Source organism: Capricornis sumatraensis, chromosome 5, assembly GCF_032405125.1.
Source record: "Capricornis sumatraensis isolate serow.1 chromosome 5, serow.2, whole genome shotgun sequence".
Lineage (NCBI taxonomy): Eukaryota > Metazoa > Chordata > Mammalia > Artiodactyla > Bovidae > Capricornis > Capricornis sumatraensis.
Window position 1 is genome coordinate 98,615,997 of NC_091073.1, and position 19,459 is coordinate 98,635,455.

Here is a 19,459-nt window from a genome sequence, read left to right on the forward strand (position 1 = left end):
ACTCTGAAAGTATGGGAAACACCGTTTTTGAGAAAATTACTTGAAGAGGTATTCCCAGTAAAATGGAAAACAAATTCAAGAAAGGGGAAGATTTGGGCGCAAGAAGTGATGATGTGCAAAAAACACAGTAAAACTTTAGAGTTACATTGAAATACAGGGACTGTGAAACCTGGTATAATTGATAACAAAAGATTTCTAAATATACAGAATAATAAAAAATATATATGCATGTGTATGTATGTATGTGTGTGTGTGTGTATATATATATATGAAATATTCTCTAACATTTCAGATAATTTAAATAAACTAGGGAGAAAGTAAAACTGTACTAAAGATCTTATAATTTTTTGTTTTAGGATTTATAGGTATAATGTATGCTTATTAAAATTTAATATGGAAATATATAGGGTGAAAAATGAATGTCTGTATCTCAAGCATATATAACAAATTTGTACAAATCAATCAGAAAAAGACATCTCAGTACAAGAATGTATAAAAGGCTGGAGCAGGCACTTCCTGAAAGGATTAATCCAGTTGGCCAGTAAACAAGAAAAGTTGCTCTACCTCATTAGTAATGAGGTAAATGCATATTAAAACCATGGTGAATTAGGTCTACAAGAATGCTAAATTTAAAAGACAGAAGACATTAATACTAAGTAATTTGTAAACAGGCCTTATCTAGTAAAGATTTTCATAGCTTATGACTTCAGAAATTCCATTTCTACATTTACAGCCAACAAATATAGATCTCTATACACCTGAAAACATGTATGAAAGTGTTTATAGCAACATTAAGAACCACTGATTTGAACAAGCCAAATGTCCATTCACACAACATAGACTGGGTAAATTGTGGTATGTATTCATACAAAGACATACACTATTTGGCAGTGGAAATGAACAGACCACCTCTAAGCCCAGCAACATGGATGTATCTCAGAAACACAATAGTGAATGAAAGATCCCAGAAAGAAAACATACTGTATTATTTTATACAAATACACTTTAAAACTAGGCCAAAATAAACAGGACTGTTTAGAGGTTCATACTTAGGTATAATCAGGCTGTTAAAGCAAGTTTTATGATTGCTATAAAATGTTAGGAAATAGATTTTCTCTAAAAGTGAAGCCAATGGGATGGAGAGAGTTGTAATCAAAAGGGGCAGGTAAGGGGGGGAATCTGTGTGCTGGCAATATTCTATTTTTGGACCTAGATGATGGTTCCATGTTAACCTTTCTGATAAATTTGTTAAACTATACATTTATAATTATGTATGTCTTATATTTGACATGTCTATACATGTCTTATATTTCTCAATAAAAGAACTTAAAAAAGCAAGATGCCATTTCACATCTTTACTCCTCACCTTATTCCCCTTCCCAGAAGTAACCACCGTTAATAGCCAAGTTTCTTTCCAGGCCTCGTTTACTCTTAGTATTGTTATAGAAATACAAACTTATGGGTTTTTAAAGAATATTACGGGGTAATAGTAGGTAGCTCAACTGAGGAAAAAAGAAACCTTGATTATTTCAGTAAGATTAGGTAAGTGGGAAAATGGAACAATAAGAAAGAATGACAGATTTTTAAAAAACTGTATATATATATATATATATATATGTATGTATATATGTATATAAGATGGCAGGGGTAATATAAAGAAAATCAAGATCAAATTGGGTTTATCTGTGGAACATAGTACTTTAAAAGGTTAAAAGAAACAATTTGATTTTTCTGTTATCAACACATTTAATAAAATTTGATACTCTGTATTCATTTTATTAAAATCCATCAAACTATACTCTTATGATATCTGCCCTTTTCTATATATACATTTTAATAATGACTATTTTAAATCATACTCATTCCTGGTTATGATATCTGCCCTTTTCTATATATAGATTTTAATAAGACTTTTAAATCAAAAAAATTTGTAGACATCCAGGAATAAAAGAAAGTTTGTTTTATTGATAGACTATATAAGAAACCAATTGCAAATTTCATATATAATGGTGAAACATTACCAGTATCCTCTGAAAAAGTGAAAACCAAGACAGAAGTGCCCATTGTCATCTCCACCATTCAACCTTATTCTGAAGGTTTCAGCCAATACAATAAAAGATGGAGGAAAAAAAGGTATGTATATTAGAAAGAGCTGCAAATTGCCATTAATAACAGGATGATTATCTACTATAAAATTCAAGATAATTAACTAATGATAACTAATACTAGAATTTAGAAAATTAGTTAGATAAAATTTAAACTTTAAAGATGAATTACTTTCTTGTATATTAACAATTGCCTGAGGGCTTTCCTGGTGGCTCAGACAGTAAAGAATCCACCTGAAATGTGGGAGACCTGGGTTCTATCCCTGGATTGGGAAGATCCCCTGGAGAAGGAAATAGCAACCCACTCCAGTATTCTTGCCTGGGAAATCCCATGGACAGAGGAGCCTGGTGGGCTACAGACCATATATTAACCAATTAAAAAATCAAACCAGTCAATCCTAAAGGCAATCAGTCCTGAATACTCATTGGAAGGACTGATGCTGAAGCTGAAGCTCTAATACTTTGGCCACCTGATGTGAAGAACTCACTGGAAAAGACCTTGATGCTGGGCAAGATTGAAGCAGGGGGAGAAGGGGATGACAGAGGATGAGATGGTTGGATGGCATCACCGCCTCAATGGACATGAGTTTGAGCAAGCTCCCGGAGTTGGTGATGGACAGAGAAGCCTGGCGTGCTGCAGTTCTTGAGGTTGCAGAGTCGGACATGACTGAACAACTGAACTGAATTAAAAAATAGAAGATGTCTATTTACAGTTGTACAGAAAATTTTAACATACATAGCAAAGAAAACAAGAAAACAATGAAAGCATACTGATGATACAAAAAGATGAGGATAAATGGCTAGAGATTATATTATTTTTATATAATTTCAGACTTACAGAACAGTTAAAAGAATGATAAAATTTTCCTGTATTCTTTACCTGGATCCCACAGATGTTAACATTTGATCACATTTGCTTTATCCTGCTCCCTCTCTTTTCTTTTTCTTCTCCCTTCTCCCCTCTCTGTCTGTAATACCTATGTATATACATACTGTTTTTCTGTTTGAATCATTTGAGATTGAGCTGCAGACACAATACTCCTTTACCCCTAAATATTTTGGTGTCTGTTCCTGGAAAACAGATACTCTCTTATGTAATTGCAGAACAAGTATTAAAACAGAAATTAACACTATAAATAATGGGCTGAATTAACACTATTATCAGATTTACAGACCTCATTTTGGATTTTGTCAGTTCTTCCAAAATGTCCTTTATAGTAAAATAAAATCCCCGATCATGTGTTGCATTCAGTTCTCATGTATCTTTAGCCTTAACATTGATATTCTTGAACAGTACAGACTAGTCATATTGTAGTATGTCCTTCAGTTTGGGTTTCTCTCGTGTTTTTTCATGATTACATTCAGCTTATACATTTTGGGCTGAAATACCAACTGAAGTAATATTGTGTTCATTTCATTGCATGTGGTGTTAATTTATCCCATTACTGGTGATGTGAACTTTGGTCACCTGGATACGATGGTATCTGCCCAAGGGGCCTCATAGATTTTAACATACTGATTCTAAAACCCAGTGTAAGAGTATATGGAGAAAAGTAGCTGAGAAGTTTTGAAAAAGAGTAACAGCAGGGAATTTGTCCCATTAGATGTTAAGATACTTCAGAGTTGTCGTAATTAAAACAGTGTAGTAATGGTACAGGTATTAATAAATAGCAGGACTGAACAGCCCAGAAACCCAGGCCAGTATGTAGTGACAGCTATCACAAGTACGCTTTGCTCAGCACTTGAAACGAACTCATGGCAGCACCAGTGTCTATCAGACCAGGTTTTTTATTGCTGCCAATTTAGACTTAAGATTACTCTGCTCTTAGAGGCCAGATCTTATATAAGTCTTACACAGGGTATGGAAGCCCTGCAGTACGAGACACTTACATAACCAAGAATACTGTGTGCTGCTGTTAATGGATGGCCTTTGCCTGAGCAGCTTGGACTCTGGGAGTAGTAAAAAGGCCTGCCTACCAGTCAGGGGTGGGAGCCAGCTGGCACAGTCCAGGCTTCCAAGTGTACAACAGAAGACCTGTCTTCTCAGGTAAAGGTAATGGTAGGCTTTATATTTGGAAAGAAGTAGCTAGTTAAATTGGTTGGATGTCATCACGGACTCAATGGACTTGAGTTTGAGCAAGCTCTGGGAGATGGTGAAGGACAGGGAAGCCTGGTGTGCTGCAGTCCATGATGTTGCGAAGAGTTGGACATGACTGAACACAACTGCAACCAGTTAAACTGAATTCATCCTTTAAGCTATATATTTATAACTAGTTAATGCTTTTAGAAGTAAAGGTCTTAATTTTTTTTTTCAATGACCTTACCACAAATGTTTCATAGCACATCAAGAGGTGGCTTCATCTTGTAAGTGATAGGCTTATTAAGCTAAAATATTATATTCTGTTTACAAGTTTTTGCATTTAAGAGTGTGTGGAGTCTTTATGTTGATTGTATGCATTCTTAAAGAGCAATAGATTTTGTGTCCATGGTGATTAGACCTGGATATTGAGATTTTCCTAATTCTACTCTAGAACTTGTCAGTGTAGTATTCAATAAAGATTAAGGGTAATGGTACAGTTGGACATGACTGAAGTGACTTGGCATGCACACACTACTCTAGCTTCAAAGACAGCTTTTCAGTTCAGTGTTGGAGGGATAGCTTTCCATAAAGGGTTCAGGGACAACAGCCTATCCATTTTGTGAGAAATATTAGTGCCCTACCTCATAAAATATACAAAAATATGTTTTGAATGTATTCAGGTTCTGAATATGAAAAACCAAAAGTAAAAAATTATTAGAAATGAAAATAGTAATCTTAAATTACGCTTTCCAGGTAGCACAGTAGTAAAAGAATCCTGCCTGCCAGTGCAAGAGATGCAGGTTTAATCCCTGGCTCAAGAAGATCCCTGGAGTAGGAAATGGCAACCCACTCCAGTATTCTTGCCTGGAAAATTCCACGGACAGAGGAGCCTGGTGGGCTACAGTCCATGGGATCGTAAACAGTCAGATGTGACTCGACAGGAGCACAAGGGCATGAGGAATCTTATAATGTAAGATGTAAAGCAAATGAGCCTTTTGTTGCTGTTGTTGCAAAGGAGGAGCCTTAAAAGATTGAGAGATTCAATTGTACAAAAACTTCCATATGTTAAAAAATACCATAAACAAAAGACCAGAGTAGGCTGAAAGAAGGAAATAGAATAAATAATTTCTGCAAATCTGTGAGAAGACAATACAGTAGATAAGAAAGTGGACAAAGGATATATGATCAGGCAGTTCCCCAAAGGAGAAGTACAAATGGGCTGATAATCAGGGAAATGCAAATTGGTCTGATACCCATCAGATTGGGCTTCCCTGGTGGCTTAGAGGGTAAAGTGTCTGCCCGCAATGCGGGAGACACGGGTTCAATCCCTGAGTCGGGAGGATCCCCTGGAGAAGGAAATGGCACCCCACTCCAGTACTCTTGCCTGGAAAATCCCATGGATGGAGGAGCCTGGGAGGCTGCAGTCCATGGGGTCTCAAAGAGTCGGAACCGACTGGGCGACTTCACTTTCACCCATCAGATTGGCACAAACTAAAAAGGTTGAAGAGGGCATGAAGAAATAGGCACTTCTATACACTATTGCTGGGTGTATACATTGTTTCAGTCTTCTTGAAAAGCAATATAGCTCAGTTGTAACCCTGTTGCATCTGTGACAACTTTGTGTATAGTTCCTTTGACCCCAGACCCAAAGAAATCTTTAGTTACTGACTAGAGAGAAAGAATAGTTAGCTCTTCACTCGCAGCCCTAGGACTTCTTGACGGGATGTTTAATGTTTATCAAACATTGATCAGATGCTCCTAACTCAGCAGCTTAATTTGCATAGATAATGGCATTATTTACAGAAGCCAGCAATTGAACTAGACCAGTGCTTTTGGTATAAATATTATGTGAGCCACAAAATTTTAAATTTTCTAGTAGCCTTATGAAAAAAGTAAAAAACAGGTGACATTAATCTTAATTTTTATTTGATCAGGAGATCAAAAATATCACAACCTATATTCAGATATAAAAATTAGTAAGTTTACATTCATTTTTGGATGCTAAGTCTGTTAAATCCAGGGAGTATTTTACAGTTAAAACATAACTCAGTCTGGACTAGCCTCATTTCAGATGCTTGGCAGTCGTATGTGGCTAGTGGGCACCGTGTTGGACAGCACAGGGCTAACTCTGAGCCCAGAGGACAGAAAGAGGAATGATCTTACCATTGTATCCTTAGCACCTAGCGCAGTACCTGCCATATAGCAGGCGCCCAATAATATTTTTGGCTCAATGAATAAATGGAAAAATATAAGGTCATCTTTTCATTGACTTCTCAACGTTTAATCATATAAGTTATATTTGTCTCAAAAATAATTGGCAGTAAACATAAAATGGAATGACTTCTCTGCTGTGCATTAGAGAAAATCCTGGAATATACTATATGTCTTTTCATATCTGCTCAAAAGCAGTTTCAAAAATTTCTGTTGGTTCCAGGTAATCAAGCAAATGATACTATAGAGAATCTTAGAGTTCCTATCTGTTGACCATAGCAACTCTGTTGAGTTTTTTTTCATTAAATTTGTCTTGCTAATTCTTATAAGCATTTATGTTTTAAGAAGACCATTGCATAATCCAATCCCTCTCCCCTAAATTGTATCTCATTCTAAGTAAAGTATCAAAGTCCTCTGAGAGCTGTACGCTGTTCTGATCATCCCTGTTACTGTTAACTTTGACCTGAAGTTAATATCAATGAGACTTCCAGTGTCTGTTATACATCTCTGTTTTAGATGTTGTGGTGATACAGAAATAATTGCTATATGTGATTTTTGCCCTTTATTTGGAAAAGAAAAATAAATATTAATGAAATGAATAGAGAAAAATTAAAATTTGTAAATTTGTTCAGTAGTTCCTGTGTTCCTTAGGCCTGGTAATAGAAAGGTAAATACAAATATGTTCTGTTTCCCTCAAATAGTTTATTGCCTCCTCCTGCTGCTGCTGCTGCTGCTGCTAAGTCACTTCAGTCGTGTCTGACTCTGTTCGACCCCATAGACAGAAGCCCAACAGGCTCCCCTGTCCCTGGGATTCTTCAGGCAAGAACTCTGGAGTGGGTTGCCATTCCTCTGGAGTGGGTTGCCATTTCCCGCTCCAATGCATGAAAGTGAAAAGTGAAAGTGAAGCCGCTCAGTCATATCTGACTCTTAGCGACCCCATGGACTGCAGCCTACCAGGCTCCTCCATCCATGGGATTTTCCAGGCAAAAGATTGCCTCCTTGGAAGATACATATATTAACCAATAAACATAGTTTAAGAAAATAGCAAGTATAATCTGTGAAGTACGGAAATAATATTCCTTCATACAAAAGCAGGCTGAGACTCAGTGAGGGTCAGTGACTTGCTCAAGGAAGTAGTTAGAACCTGGATTCAAATCTAGATATTTATAGAAGTTATTGCTCTTCCTTCCACACCACATTTTCTGCTTCAAGATTTTTAGAAATAGAAATTTAGCTCTTGAGATAAATCATAGCTCATGAGTAAACTCCAAACTGATTATAGTTTGTGTAATATTATATTTATTATGTACTTACCTAGTTATGGTGTAATCATCTTATTAATTGTCCACGTCTATCCTGATATTTGAGTGGTGTGGTACTGAACAGTAAGGGCCACAAGTTTTCTTTTTTTGACCGTGCCACACAGCTTGCAGTATCTCAGTTTCCTGACCAGGGATTGAACCTGGGCCATGGCAGTGAAAGCCCAGGATCTTAACCACTAGGCCACCAGGGAACTCCCAGGGCCATAGAGTTTTATTGATGAGAGAGCTGTATGGACTGAGCCCTGAGGTCTTGCCACACCAGACGTTGAAGGCTAGGTAGACCAGGTCAAGGGCTAAAGGAAGGACTCGGCTTTCCAAGCAGAGAGCAGACTTAAATAGGCAGGAGTGTGAAGGAGCATGGAAGGCTCTGAATTGCTGTTTGAGAACTTCTCAGGACCTATTGGTTGGACTTGAGTGATTCGATGGCGTGGTTTGTTCATTTGGCTTTTAGTTTTTCTAGATCTGTGCAGTTTCATTTCAGTTCTTGTTTCAAAGCATACCATAGGAAGTAGGATTTTGATTTAAAAAAAAAATGTGAGGCCTGTACTAGGCTGGTAATGTTTATATAACAGTGTTTATTATGTGTCTAGCATTGTCATAAATACTAATGTTATACTAGTATCCATTCGTAATATATGAAAGTAGATAAGTCTTTAGGATAACAGACAACCTAGTACCTTACTCCAGTGTATATTTAATCATCTTTGGTTCTATAGCTATGTAAGGATTTGTGTAGACTGGTACAAAAATTGTAAGGATAGAAGAAATAATATAAATTTGGGGGTTTTTTTACTCTGAAATAATCGAAGTAACTTCTAGTGAACTAGTTGACAATTTAAACTTCAGAGAGCTTGCAAATACAGATTGTAGAAACAGCTTTTTTTTTTTTTTGCATGGTTTGTGGGATCTTAGTTTCCCAGTTAGGGATGGAACCTGGGGCCCCGGCAGTGAAAGTACTGAATCCAAACCACTGGACCACCAGGGAATTCCCTGAAATAGCTTTTCTTAATAAAGTTCTTAATAGGATGAAAGATGCTCTTTAAGATAAGTACAGGGATATTCTTTGTTAACTACCATAATATCTGGAGTGGTGTTTAAATTCTAAACTTTGCTATAACTCTTTGAAAGCCAGTTTTCTTTTTAAGTGTATAATTATATATTGTAGAAAAATCACAGGTTTTATGTATGTGTATTTTTATTTATACATGACTCATTCACATTTGTGATTATATTTATGTAGTTCTCTAATACTTTCAGTTTAATTTAGTTGGCCTATGTTTTTCCTCCTCTAAGAAAATAGAAAATTCGTCCTTTTAGCTTTTGTATTTTTAAACCCTTCCTCCTCCTTTTCTTGAAAAATTCCGTTACCAGCCATTTTCTCAAGTTTATGATGCTGTTTTGCCTCCCGTGGGAAAAATCCTTTTACAGTTATCAAAATTTGAAAATAGTTCTATGAAATAGAAATGGAGACTAGCTCCTTAAAATCCTAAGTAGTATGTGTGAACATAAAAAATAACCTAGTTTAAAAAAAGTGCATCCACATCATAAATTTTCCCTGATTACCTTTTAAAGATAAAATGCTTGTTACCAAATTTTGTGTGTGCTTTTAATCTGCTGGGCCACCTGTGGAAAACTGTCTTCTTCTCTCCTAGGCCACAGACCTCCACCAGCACGAAGTGGACATCGTTGTGTGGCAGATAATACCAATCTGTATGTGTTTGGAGGTTATAACCCAGATTATGACGAATCAGGAGGGCCAGATAATGAAGACTATCCTCTCTTCAGGGAGCTTTGGAGGTATCATTTTGCTACAGGAGTATGGCACCAGATGGGCACAGATGGCTACATGCCCCGAGAATTGGCATCTATGTCACGTGAGTGCAAGCAGTTCTGAACTTTGGGCTTTATGAAATATCCGAGAGGTCTGGTTCAATGATAGGTGTTTTTCTCGTTAATGATTTTTAAGAATACTAAATCATAATAGTAATATGATTAAGCCCTGTTAATGGGTAGACTCACTATGGTAATACTATAGCATTGTATTCAGAATCAATTGTGAGTTGGATCATCCTGAGTTTGAATTTAGCTGTATGTCACATACTTGCCTAATGATCTTTCGCTTCTAGTTCCTTACCCATAAAATGGGATTAATATCTCAGAGGGTACAACATAAAGTATCATATATAAGCTTGGCAAAATGTAGTAGAAGATGGGGTTTACAGCTGTTGAGCAAAGTGCTTCACACATGGTATCTGTTTAATCCTCACAGCATCTTTATGGTGCCAACACTGGAATTCTTGCCATTGTACAGATGGGAAGATTGAGGCTTTAGAGAGGCCCTGAGGACAGTGGCTGTGAGTGTAGGGTCTGGAGCCAGACTGCCTGGGATTGAACCCTAGCTTGGCAAGGTTCTTTTTAGAAAACCTTCCACAAGTTATTTAAACCTTTCACCACTTTCTATTTCATCATCTATAAAAATGAAGAAGAGAATAATAGTTCCTACCTCATAGGGTTGTTGGAAAGATTAATTTAAAAAGATTAAATAACTTTCCTGAGGTCACATGAGACTTAAAACCCAGCTTTCACTGTCTCTAGAGCTCCTGCTGTTGACTCTAACACTATCAATTGAAGAACTGGTTTAAAAAAAAAAAATCATTGAAATGATACAGTAGCTGTATTTTCAGAATATTTGCCATAAGAGAAAGAATATACAAGTGTATTTGATGACAGGAACAGAAAGTTGCCAGCAGGATATTCATGTTCTTTTTATCAGGTGTAGGATTAAGATGACAGAAACTATAATTTAACATGTAGAGATCATTCCCCTGGAAAAAAAACAGAATGATCCTTTTATCCCTTCATCCTGAGTCCCACTGGGTCTTTGCTAAGGCAAAGATGAGCCTTCATTTTCTTCTGCTCTACTGTGTACTTGAACTGTGTTAAGCAGCAGTGGTGGATTGTAGTTCATATCATTCTGTATTGTTATATACAATGTTTCATGAATTCCACAACTGTGCATTGAATACATGTCACGTATCAAAGAGTGAGCCATGTGATGTAGTGTGAATTAGATCTTTTTCTGTAGAACTTACAGTAGTTATATGTCAGTGATTTGAGCTATTTTCTGAAAGCATTAAAGCAGACATTTTTTAGTTTTTCCGCTATCCTGGGTTAATGTGGGAGTACCGTGCAAGTAGCCAGTACGGAAATGAAATTCATGCTTCTTCTTTCCCAGTTGTGCTGCATGGAAACAACCTGTTAGTGTTTGGAGGTACTGGCATCCCATTTGGTGAGAGCAATGGCAATGACGTCCACGTCTGCAACGTGAAATATAAGAGATGGGCTTTGCTCAGCTGTCGGGGGAAGAAACCCAGTCGTATATATGGACAGGTACCAATCTATGGCCAGTCGTGGTGGATGAGTTTGTTCAGGTTCTTTAGTTCCAGGAACAACGTCAGAATATTCATATTACCACCAACTTTTTAAACGGAAAATAAATCCATTGTTACTATTCGATTTTTCAGTTCCAGTGTGAAGTTTTAAATCTGGTTGCTTGCCTTCTTCTTTCCGTTCTTTTCCCCCCTCTTTTTTCTTTTTTTTTTCCCTACTCCAACTTTTAGGATCAATGATCTAGACCTATATGGAAGTTTCCTAAATGTCAGGACCTCACTTACCCTCAGTGAGAGATGGGGCTATATATATAGTCCAAGTCCTATCGTCTTTACAGTGATTTGATGCTTTGAAGAGCTTTCTAACCTAAGTTTAGAGTAGATGATCCCTGCACTTGGTTAAGAGACTTTTATACAGATCTTGGCTAAAACACATATTACACAGAAATTAGCTTCCAGTTAGGTTCTAGTACTTCAGACCTTAGGTTTGAAAAGTTATATACAAAAAGGTAGGAAGCAACTCATCATACATCAGAGACCCTTTGAGAATAATGGGCTAAGCGTAAAACAGCCAAAGCAATGGCTTCTTTCTCAACTAGCTGGCATTGATATTGATACGTAGCTTCTGGACTGTGTGTAGAAGCACATACTGGATGACTGTATCCCACCACAGGTTTAAACGCTAAGAAATGACTATAGCAAAAGCCAAACTTACGTTGAGAAGAGTCTGGTGGAACATGTGAAGTTTTGAGAACTTTCTTACTTTAGGGATCCTGGGGTCTTATTTTCATATCTGCTCCTTCTTCTTAAAGACATTTTTCTCTAGACTGCTTAAAAAGTGAAGCAGCTTTCAGTGGGAATGCTCATGTCCATGATCTGTAAATTCTTTGGTTAGCTAAGACCCTTAAGGAGCCCTTTGCCCATCTAGACAGAACTTGCTTTCCAGTTGAGCAAAAGTTATTTTTCTAAAAACAATCTCTGTGTTCTCTAAAATCTTTAATCCTTTAAGGGTCTGATTTTTAGAAGATTAAAAAGTACAAGAAAACTTCATAAAACTTGATTTGGGGGTATCTAATAAGTTTCCATTCTTTAATCATGTGTTAACGAGACAGTCTTGTGCACATCTCCTCATTATCCAGGCTATGGCTATCATCAATGGCTCCCTTTATGTATTTGGAGGGACAACTGGCTATATTTACAGCACAGACCTGCACAAATTAGATCTCAATACCAGAGAGTGGACACAATTGAAACCAAACAACCTATCCTGTGATCTACCAGAAGAGAGGTGAGATTCTAGAATTAAAGCATATTCTTTCTTGCAAAGATTTTACTTTTTTTTAGAATATTGGCAGTATGGTTTGAAGAAGCCCTTTGCCCTGGTTGAAATAGCTGACTGGCTATTAGATCCCTGTTCAACATTAAAGAAGGGTTTTCTGGTGAGGAAATGATGTTTCCCTCTGAACTATAGCATTTTTTTCACATTATTTCCTTTTATGCTTCAGTTTTCCTGCATTAAGAAAGTAGTAGCCCTTTAAAAAAAAAACCAGTGGTAACAATTGTAACTAAACTTCATATTATCAGCACAACAGTTACTTTCTAGTTACTTTTTGATTTGCCTTCTTAACTTGCATATTAGGATTCTTTGGCTCCCTTGCTTAATAACCTATCCCCAGGAAGGACACAGTGCCTTGCTCATGTGGTACTCAGTGAATGTTGATTGAATGGGTGGTTGGATGGATGGAAGAAAGGGAGGGAAGATTGTGTATTTTAAGTGCTCTATTAAACACTCAGACATCACATGATTCTCTTTAGTTACCTTTTAGTAGCAGTCCTAAATAAACTTTCATTTTTCTTTCCTAACAGCAATTGCCTGTTCTTAGAAATAAACTCACCAGAAAACTTAAAGAGGTGGTTTTCTTTTTCCCTCTCTAGTTTAAAAGCAAAGACAGTAAACAATTTTTTATTTACTGTTAGACTATTTGTTGGCTTTTTAAAAATGGCATATGGGTGCTAAGGAAGATTTATCTCTGTTGTAGTATCTTAGTGCTCTGATCATTGCAGAACTACCACAGGAGGACGTGGGAGGTGGCTTGGTACAGGGAATAATTTTGATGTAATATATTTTATCAGCACCAAGGCCTTCAGGAAAGGAGAAACTAGATTAAGTTTTCAAAGTATTTTCACATAGTTGCCTTCTTTGAGTAATTTTATGGATATATTATAAATTGTTTCAGCTTTTAGCTAAACTATTTGGATAAAAGTTCTGGTAGATGTTTCATATTATATTCACAGCTTTATGTAGCATGATTTTTCCTGATAATCTGTGTATCTGTTAAATAAGCAACTTAATTTGAAAACCCATAGTCTAGACTTTCTGATTAAATGTAGGCAGATCACTTTTTAAAACTCCGTAATATTTTCCCCCCTTATAGAGTTACCACACAAAGATTATAGAAAATCTAGAAGATACAAATAAGCAAAATGAAGAAAATAAAAAAATAAAATCTAAACTCAGGGATAACTAGGGTTAACATTTTACATGTATCCTTATAGTCATTTTTCTGAGCATTATTTGTATATCTGTAAATTTTTAGTAGGCTTATAACCTATCTGCTCTTATCTAACTGATTTTTTTCAGTCAATGACATGAAAAGAAGTTGTCAGTATATTAACATTCTCTGTGTCTACATTCTTATTGGTTGCATACTAATCCATTTTTTATATTGTATAATTTATTTAACCAATTCATTATTATTAGACACTTGAGTCATTTACAGTAATTTATTATTATAAATAATGATGCAGTAAAAGTCTTGCAGCCAACTCTTATGTAGGTCATTTCCCCCTTAATTATAAATGTATTTATTGTATATTTTCAGGTACAGACATGAAATTGCACATGATGGGCAGAGGATTTACATCTTGGGAGGTGGTACTTCTTGGACAGCTTATTCCTTAAACAAGGTACATTAAAAAGGAGAGAGAGAGGAAGAGGGCCAGAGGAAAGGCATTGTTATACTGAGCATAATAAGTAACAGTCCTGTTATGGTAGACATTTTAATTTTCAAGCAGGTTGTTTATGAAGACCTATTTGTGTTGGATGCTCTTTATAATATAAGGTTGAACTCTGTGCCCCTAATATGCTTTCCCATTGACAGTTGTGTAACCACACACTGAAAATCCTTTATTAGAATTATCCCTTTGCGCTAGATGAGAAAAGATACTAAAAGAAAGATACAGTAGCTCAAATGGAGCAACTAATTAGAATTGGAACCAGGATTCTCAGAATGTCACATTGCTCTCATTGTCAGTACTGTGTATCTAAAAAGAACAGGCATGTTTAGGATGACACATCACTAACCTTAGAAAGCTGAGCTCTGAAGGGCTTCTGTTCATCCATCCCTGTGGCATTTCTAAATCCACATGTCCCAGAGGAAGTCTATAGGCCTCAGAGCTCCTGGTCTGCTTTGGAATCTTAATGGTCCTTTCCAAGTTTTGTCAAAACTGTGTTCTCATATTTATTTACAAACAGTTGCTTTTTCCTGTTATAAAAATGATATATGTTTATCACAGAAAATGTGGAAGCAGCGGAATTCCAACTTTCTTCCTCATTTTTTTCTATGACTTAAAAATAATAAAATTATGTGTGTGCTTAACTTTCAACTGCTTCACCTAATGTTTTGCTTTATATTAGAATTAGGAGAGATCAGAGAATAGCAAAGGAGAAGCAGCATTTTCAACCAGGAATATGTTTGTACAGGCTGTTGTGAAAAATCCAGTTTTCGGGCTAAAGTTATTTGTGTGTCTTCTTATTTTCTGTCTCCAAGATTCATGCATACAACCTTGAAACGAATGCATGGGAGGAAATTGCAACAAAACCCCATGAAAAAATAGGTAAATTTAAAATATTGATTCATTTATCTTTAATAAATGTACTTTACAGTTGGTTCTGAAAGTGAAATAGTGATTTTATTGCATTATATGACAAGAAAAATATCTGTTGAACTGGTATTAGAGATTACTTATGGGACTTCCCTGGCAGTTCAGTGGTTAAGACTCGTGTTTTCACTGCAGGGGACATGAGTTTGATCCCTGGTTGGGGAACTAAGAAAAAGAAAGAAAGAAATTACTTGTATTCCTTAGCCCAATTATTCTTCCTCAGCAGCTGAGCAAAGACTTTTAATGGGGATTGCTGAATTCTGTGGCAGAGGGAAATCTGGGTAGGATAAGAAGTAGGCACTTAAATCAAGATGTACCTGTCTCTTTTTGGGTAAAAGGGCTTGAGACCCACTAGTAACCGTTGCCCACTGCCACCTCACTTTATTTTGCTGATGTCTTAACATTATATCATTATGATGGAACTTCTGATGGCTTTATTTGAGTGTGAAATAAGGGAGGGTTGGAAAGACTAGTCAGTGTTTGCTTAATGCAACAAAGGGATTGTTTTAAATAACTTATTCATAGTTTGTCTTTTGCTGTATCTTATGAATAATGGAATTTCCATGTTTATGTGTTTGGCAGGTTTTCCTGCAGCCCGGAGATGTCACAGTTGTGTTCAAATAAAAAATGGTAAGGATTTCAAATAGCATGCTGGTTCCATTTTTGTAATTGTATATTCTGAGAATATCTTATTTCTTAATGATAACCCTAAAAGAGTCATAGCATACCTTTGGGGAGAGTCTATTTCTTGTAGTTTATACTTAAAGGGAAATTCATAAAGTTATGCTTCTCTTAGGAATTTTCATAAAGTAAACTAATGTGCTTAGGTTCCTTCTTATCAGAGAACTCCAAAATAAGCGATAAGTAAGCTTTTCTATACCACCTAATCTTTCAGCACTGTACCTTAACAGATGTCTGTGGTTATTATGAGTAACACTAATAATCCTGACATACAATAGAGACCTTGGTAGACATTGTATTAACATTGTAATAACTCCTTCAGAGTGTTATTTCTTAAAGTTTATTCTGTTCTCTGTCTGATGCCAAATAGAACTCTTAGCTCATTCTTTGGCCATATTACAACACAGGCATTGTATGGCTTCAGAAAGCAGCTGCAGCTACTTTATCTAAGTGTGATAAATGACTCCTCTTTGGACAACCTTCCTGTCTTTTAATTTACAGTTTATTTTATAGTTGGTTATACTGCCTTAAAGTTTTGGAGAGGAAGAAGGTGTGTATAAACGAGTTTGATAGCCTATATCCTTTTAGCAACTTAGTTCAGATTTTACTAGGATTATGCTGCCATCTCTAGTACAGAGGTGCTTTTTATTATGCTTTTGCTCTTTGGGCAAGATTTATAGATAGTGGCATTGTTCAGCTTTGCCTCTCTAAAAATGGAACCATACTTTTTTTTGAATCCTAGCCAAAAATGTTTCTAGTGTATTTTATAGTTTAATTAGGTATTGGCTTAAACTTGATCTAGACCTGAGTTAAGACAAGGGTTCATTTGGTTCTTTGAATCCAGGCACCATAGAAGCTGAACTCAGCTATAGTTCTGAGCATTTAGTTTGAAGTTTCACGTAGCCTTTGTTACATGTTGTATACTTGGTTATAACTGATTTTACAAAAACAAACAGAAAAATAAACAGCGATTAAAAAAAAAAATTTTTGATTTTGGGAAGGTTTTTTTCCTGACGTTAATAACTAGCACAGATCAACATGGGCTTCAGACTGTTCTCTTTGGGCTGAAGAAAGCTTGGAAAAACCTCTGTGCCCCAAACTGAACATTGCAGGCTAGTTGTCTACATAGAGAATGTTTGTCTCTATGGGCAGATAAATGTCCGTCCTTTTAGGGACATTATTTAAAAGAAGGGTTTGCAAACTGGTAGCCTGCAATTGTGTTTTGTTTGGCTCATGTGTATATTACAGTTTTTGAATTAATGGCCAATACTTAAAAATCAAGAAGTATCGTTTTTCAAAAAAAATCTGAATTTCCAACTTCTCTTACAAAATTGGAAGGTCTGGCCATGACTGACCTTAAGTCCTGTGTAGCTCCATCAGCTGGAGCTGCATCACCATCTTCCCCGTTAGAGCAAGTACACTCCTGTTTGTTACCTGGCTTATCTATTTTCCCTGAACCTTCTTGCTCATTCACTTCCTATGCCTGGCACCTGAAGGTGTTTGAATTTAAGAACCTGGACATGAAGCATCCTCAGAGGCTTGCATCCTTAGCCCTAGAAAAAATCCAAACACTGAGTTCAGATTCTAGTGAGGGACAAGGCAGCAGAATGAGCAGCCCACCAGCTGAAGTCCCCTATGGTATGGGAACTGGACTGGCCCCATGTCAGCTAGCCATGAGAGCTACGATAGGACATGCTATCACCGTGGCTCTTTTCCTTTGCCTGACTTTGGTTTTCTCTTCCACTGATAGATGTGTTTATTTGTGGGGGCTATAATGGAGAAGTGATCCTGGGAGATATCTGGAAGCTGAATCTGCAGACTTTTCAATGGGTTAAGCTCCCAGCTACCATGCCGGAGCCAGTTTATTTTCACTGTGCAGCTGTTACACCAGTAAGTTTTCATTTTCTTATTTTCTTTATGTAGTTGCAGATGATAAGGAAATACTTTTAGGGATAGAGCAAGAAAAAAAGATGTCTGATATTAGCAAAGCTTGGATTAAGAATGTGCTTTTAAAACCTTTCTTCCAAAGCTAGTTCTTCCTCTGAGAAAAAGGGAGAAAATCCATCGTGTACAAGCTTAAAAGAGCTGCATAAAATGTAAAAGAAATGCTGCATGTGGTATTCAGGCCCTGACAGTAGTATCAAAGATGTTTCCTGGGAGGGCAGAATAATTTTACCCCCAAAATGCTGTGTTATTGAAGATTCTCCTAGCTTCTTGAATGCTAAGAGCTTTATTTTAATCTCTGTATTTTTATCTTTGGCATGATGGGTACTTAATATAATCTTAGTTTAACGATGTCAAAGTTGTTGAAGTAAAAGTAATCTCTAGTTTTTCCCTTAGTAACTCATTCATTATATAAATCTTTCTTGATCTCTGCACTGTGTTGGTATCAGTGAGAAATTTTTGATTTCACTTCATTCAGCTCAGCCTGCTATGAAATTTTTTTGCCGAATTTTCAGCTTAAGTATCTGTCATTTATCCTCTTTTGACTGCCATTTGTTCATAGGCTGGTTGCATGTACATTCATGGAGGAGTGGTGAACATCCACGAAAATAAACGGACTGGGTCATTGTTTAAGATCTGGCTGGTGGTTCCTAGCCTGCTGGAACTGGCATGGGAGAAGCTGCTTGCGGCCTTCCCCAACCTAGCAAACCTCTCCCGAACACAGCTTCTGCACCTTGGACTCACACAGGGACTCATCGAGCGCTTGAAATGAGGATTACTGGACTGTTCATTGATACTGGAAATGTTAATTTAAAGAGACTCCTTTATTTATGGGCAGTGTAGAATGTGCTACAGAGAGAATTGGTTACCCTGATCAAGGCCTTATTCAGAAAATACATCAGATGCCTTTCTGTAAATTGTTTTAAGTTTATGGAATCTCACTTTCCCTTGTGCTTTTTTCTTTGCTTTTCTCCCTTCTGCCCCAGTACACACGCATACTCACATACTCCCTCTTCCCTGATGGAAGTTGAGGGAGAGTCTGAAAGTACCTTCATAACGTTATGAATCAAGATAAGATAAAAAAAATGTTAAAGGAACTCTCAGCATATGACCATGTCAGGCATTGCCCTATAAATTAAATCAACATCGTCAATAAAAACAAAAATAAAAAAAAGTAAATCCAGCAACAATGAGAAGCAGCATTGGGGATAGAACAAGAAGGCTAACCTTGAGAATCCTGCAGATTATAGGGAAAGCTCAGTGTTTAACCTGCTGTTTTCAAAGGTACATCTAATTGAGTAGCTGGATCTAATGGCAGCAGTGGTTGGTATCTTGCAGCCTAGATACCCAAACATATCCTTTAACTTACTTTAGAGGATAGTTAAGCAGCTCATAACCCATCTTTTAACTTGCTTTAGAGGAAAGTTAAGCAGCTCAACAACTCTCAATCAGTGATTTCTTTTCTCATCCTTCTGGTGCCAGCAGTGGTTAGAGTTGACTTGTCTAAAGACTTCATCGCGTGTGGTGGTTGTGCTGTTTGTTGTTGCTCTTAGAAATTATGGCATGAGAACATTTCAAATCAAGAAACTTGTGGTCAAAGTTCTTCATTCTGGGCAGTTTTTAAATTCTCCTCTGCCTGTTAATGGTTTCAGATATCTTTTTGACTCCATCATGGGGAACTGCAGACCCTAAACATATAAAGTTCATGAGAGGCCAGAAAAGAGCAGGGCAGGGAGGGCTTCTGCTCTTGGGCTGTGAGCTTTGGCTGTTATGCTGGCCATTTCC

The 19,459-nt window shown here is 36.8% G+C and overlaps 1 protein-coding gene across 1 annotated transcript in view; it reads left to right on the plus strand.

Moving 5' to 3' along the window:
- KLHDC10 (kelch domain containing 10) overlaps window positions 1-18,686 on the plus strand; it is a 56,686-nt gene extending 38,000 nt beyond the window's left edge. The window contains exons 3-10 of the mRNA XM_068973167.1: window positions 9,371-9,592; window positions 10,954-11,108; window positions 12,247-12,395; window positions 13,990-14,074; window positions 14,938-15,004; window positions 15,632-15,679; window positions 17,481-17,620; window positions 18,237-18,686. Of these exons, the coding sequence (XP_068829268.1) occupies window positions 9,371-9,592; window positions 10,954-11,108; window positions 12,247-12,395; window positions 13,990-14,074; window positions 14,938-15,004; window positions 15,632-15,679; window positions 17,481-17,620; window positions 18,237-18,446 (1,076 nt within the window). The 3' untranslated portion in view covers window positions 18,447-18,686. The remainder of the gene's footprint in view (window positions 1-9,370; window positions 9,593-10,953; window positions 11,109-12,246; window positions 12,396-13,989; window positions 14,075-14,937; window positions 15,005-15,631; window positions 15,680-17,480; window positions 17,621-18,236) is intronic.
- Window positions 18,687-19,459: the final 773 nt, after the last annotated feature.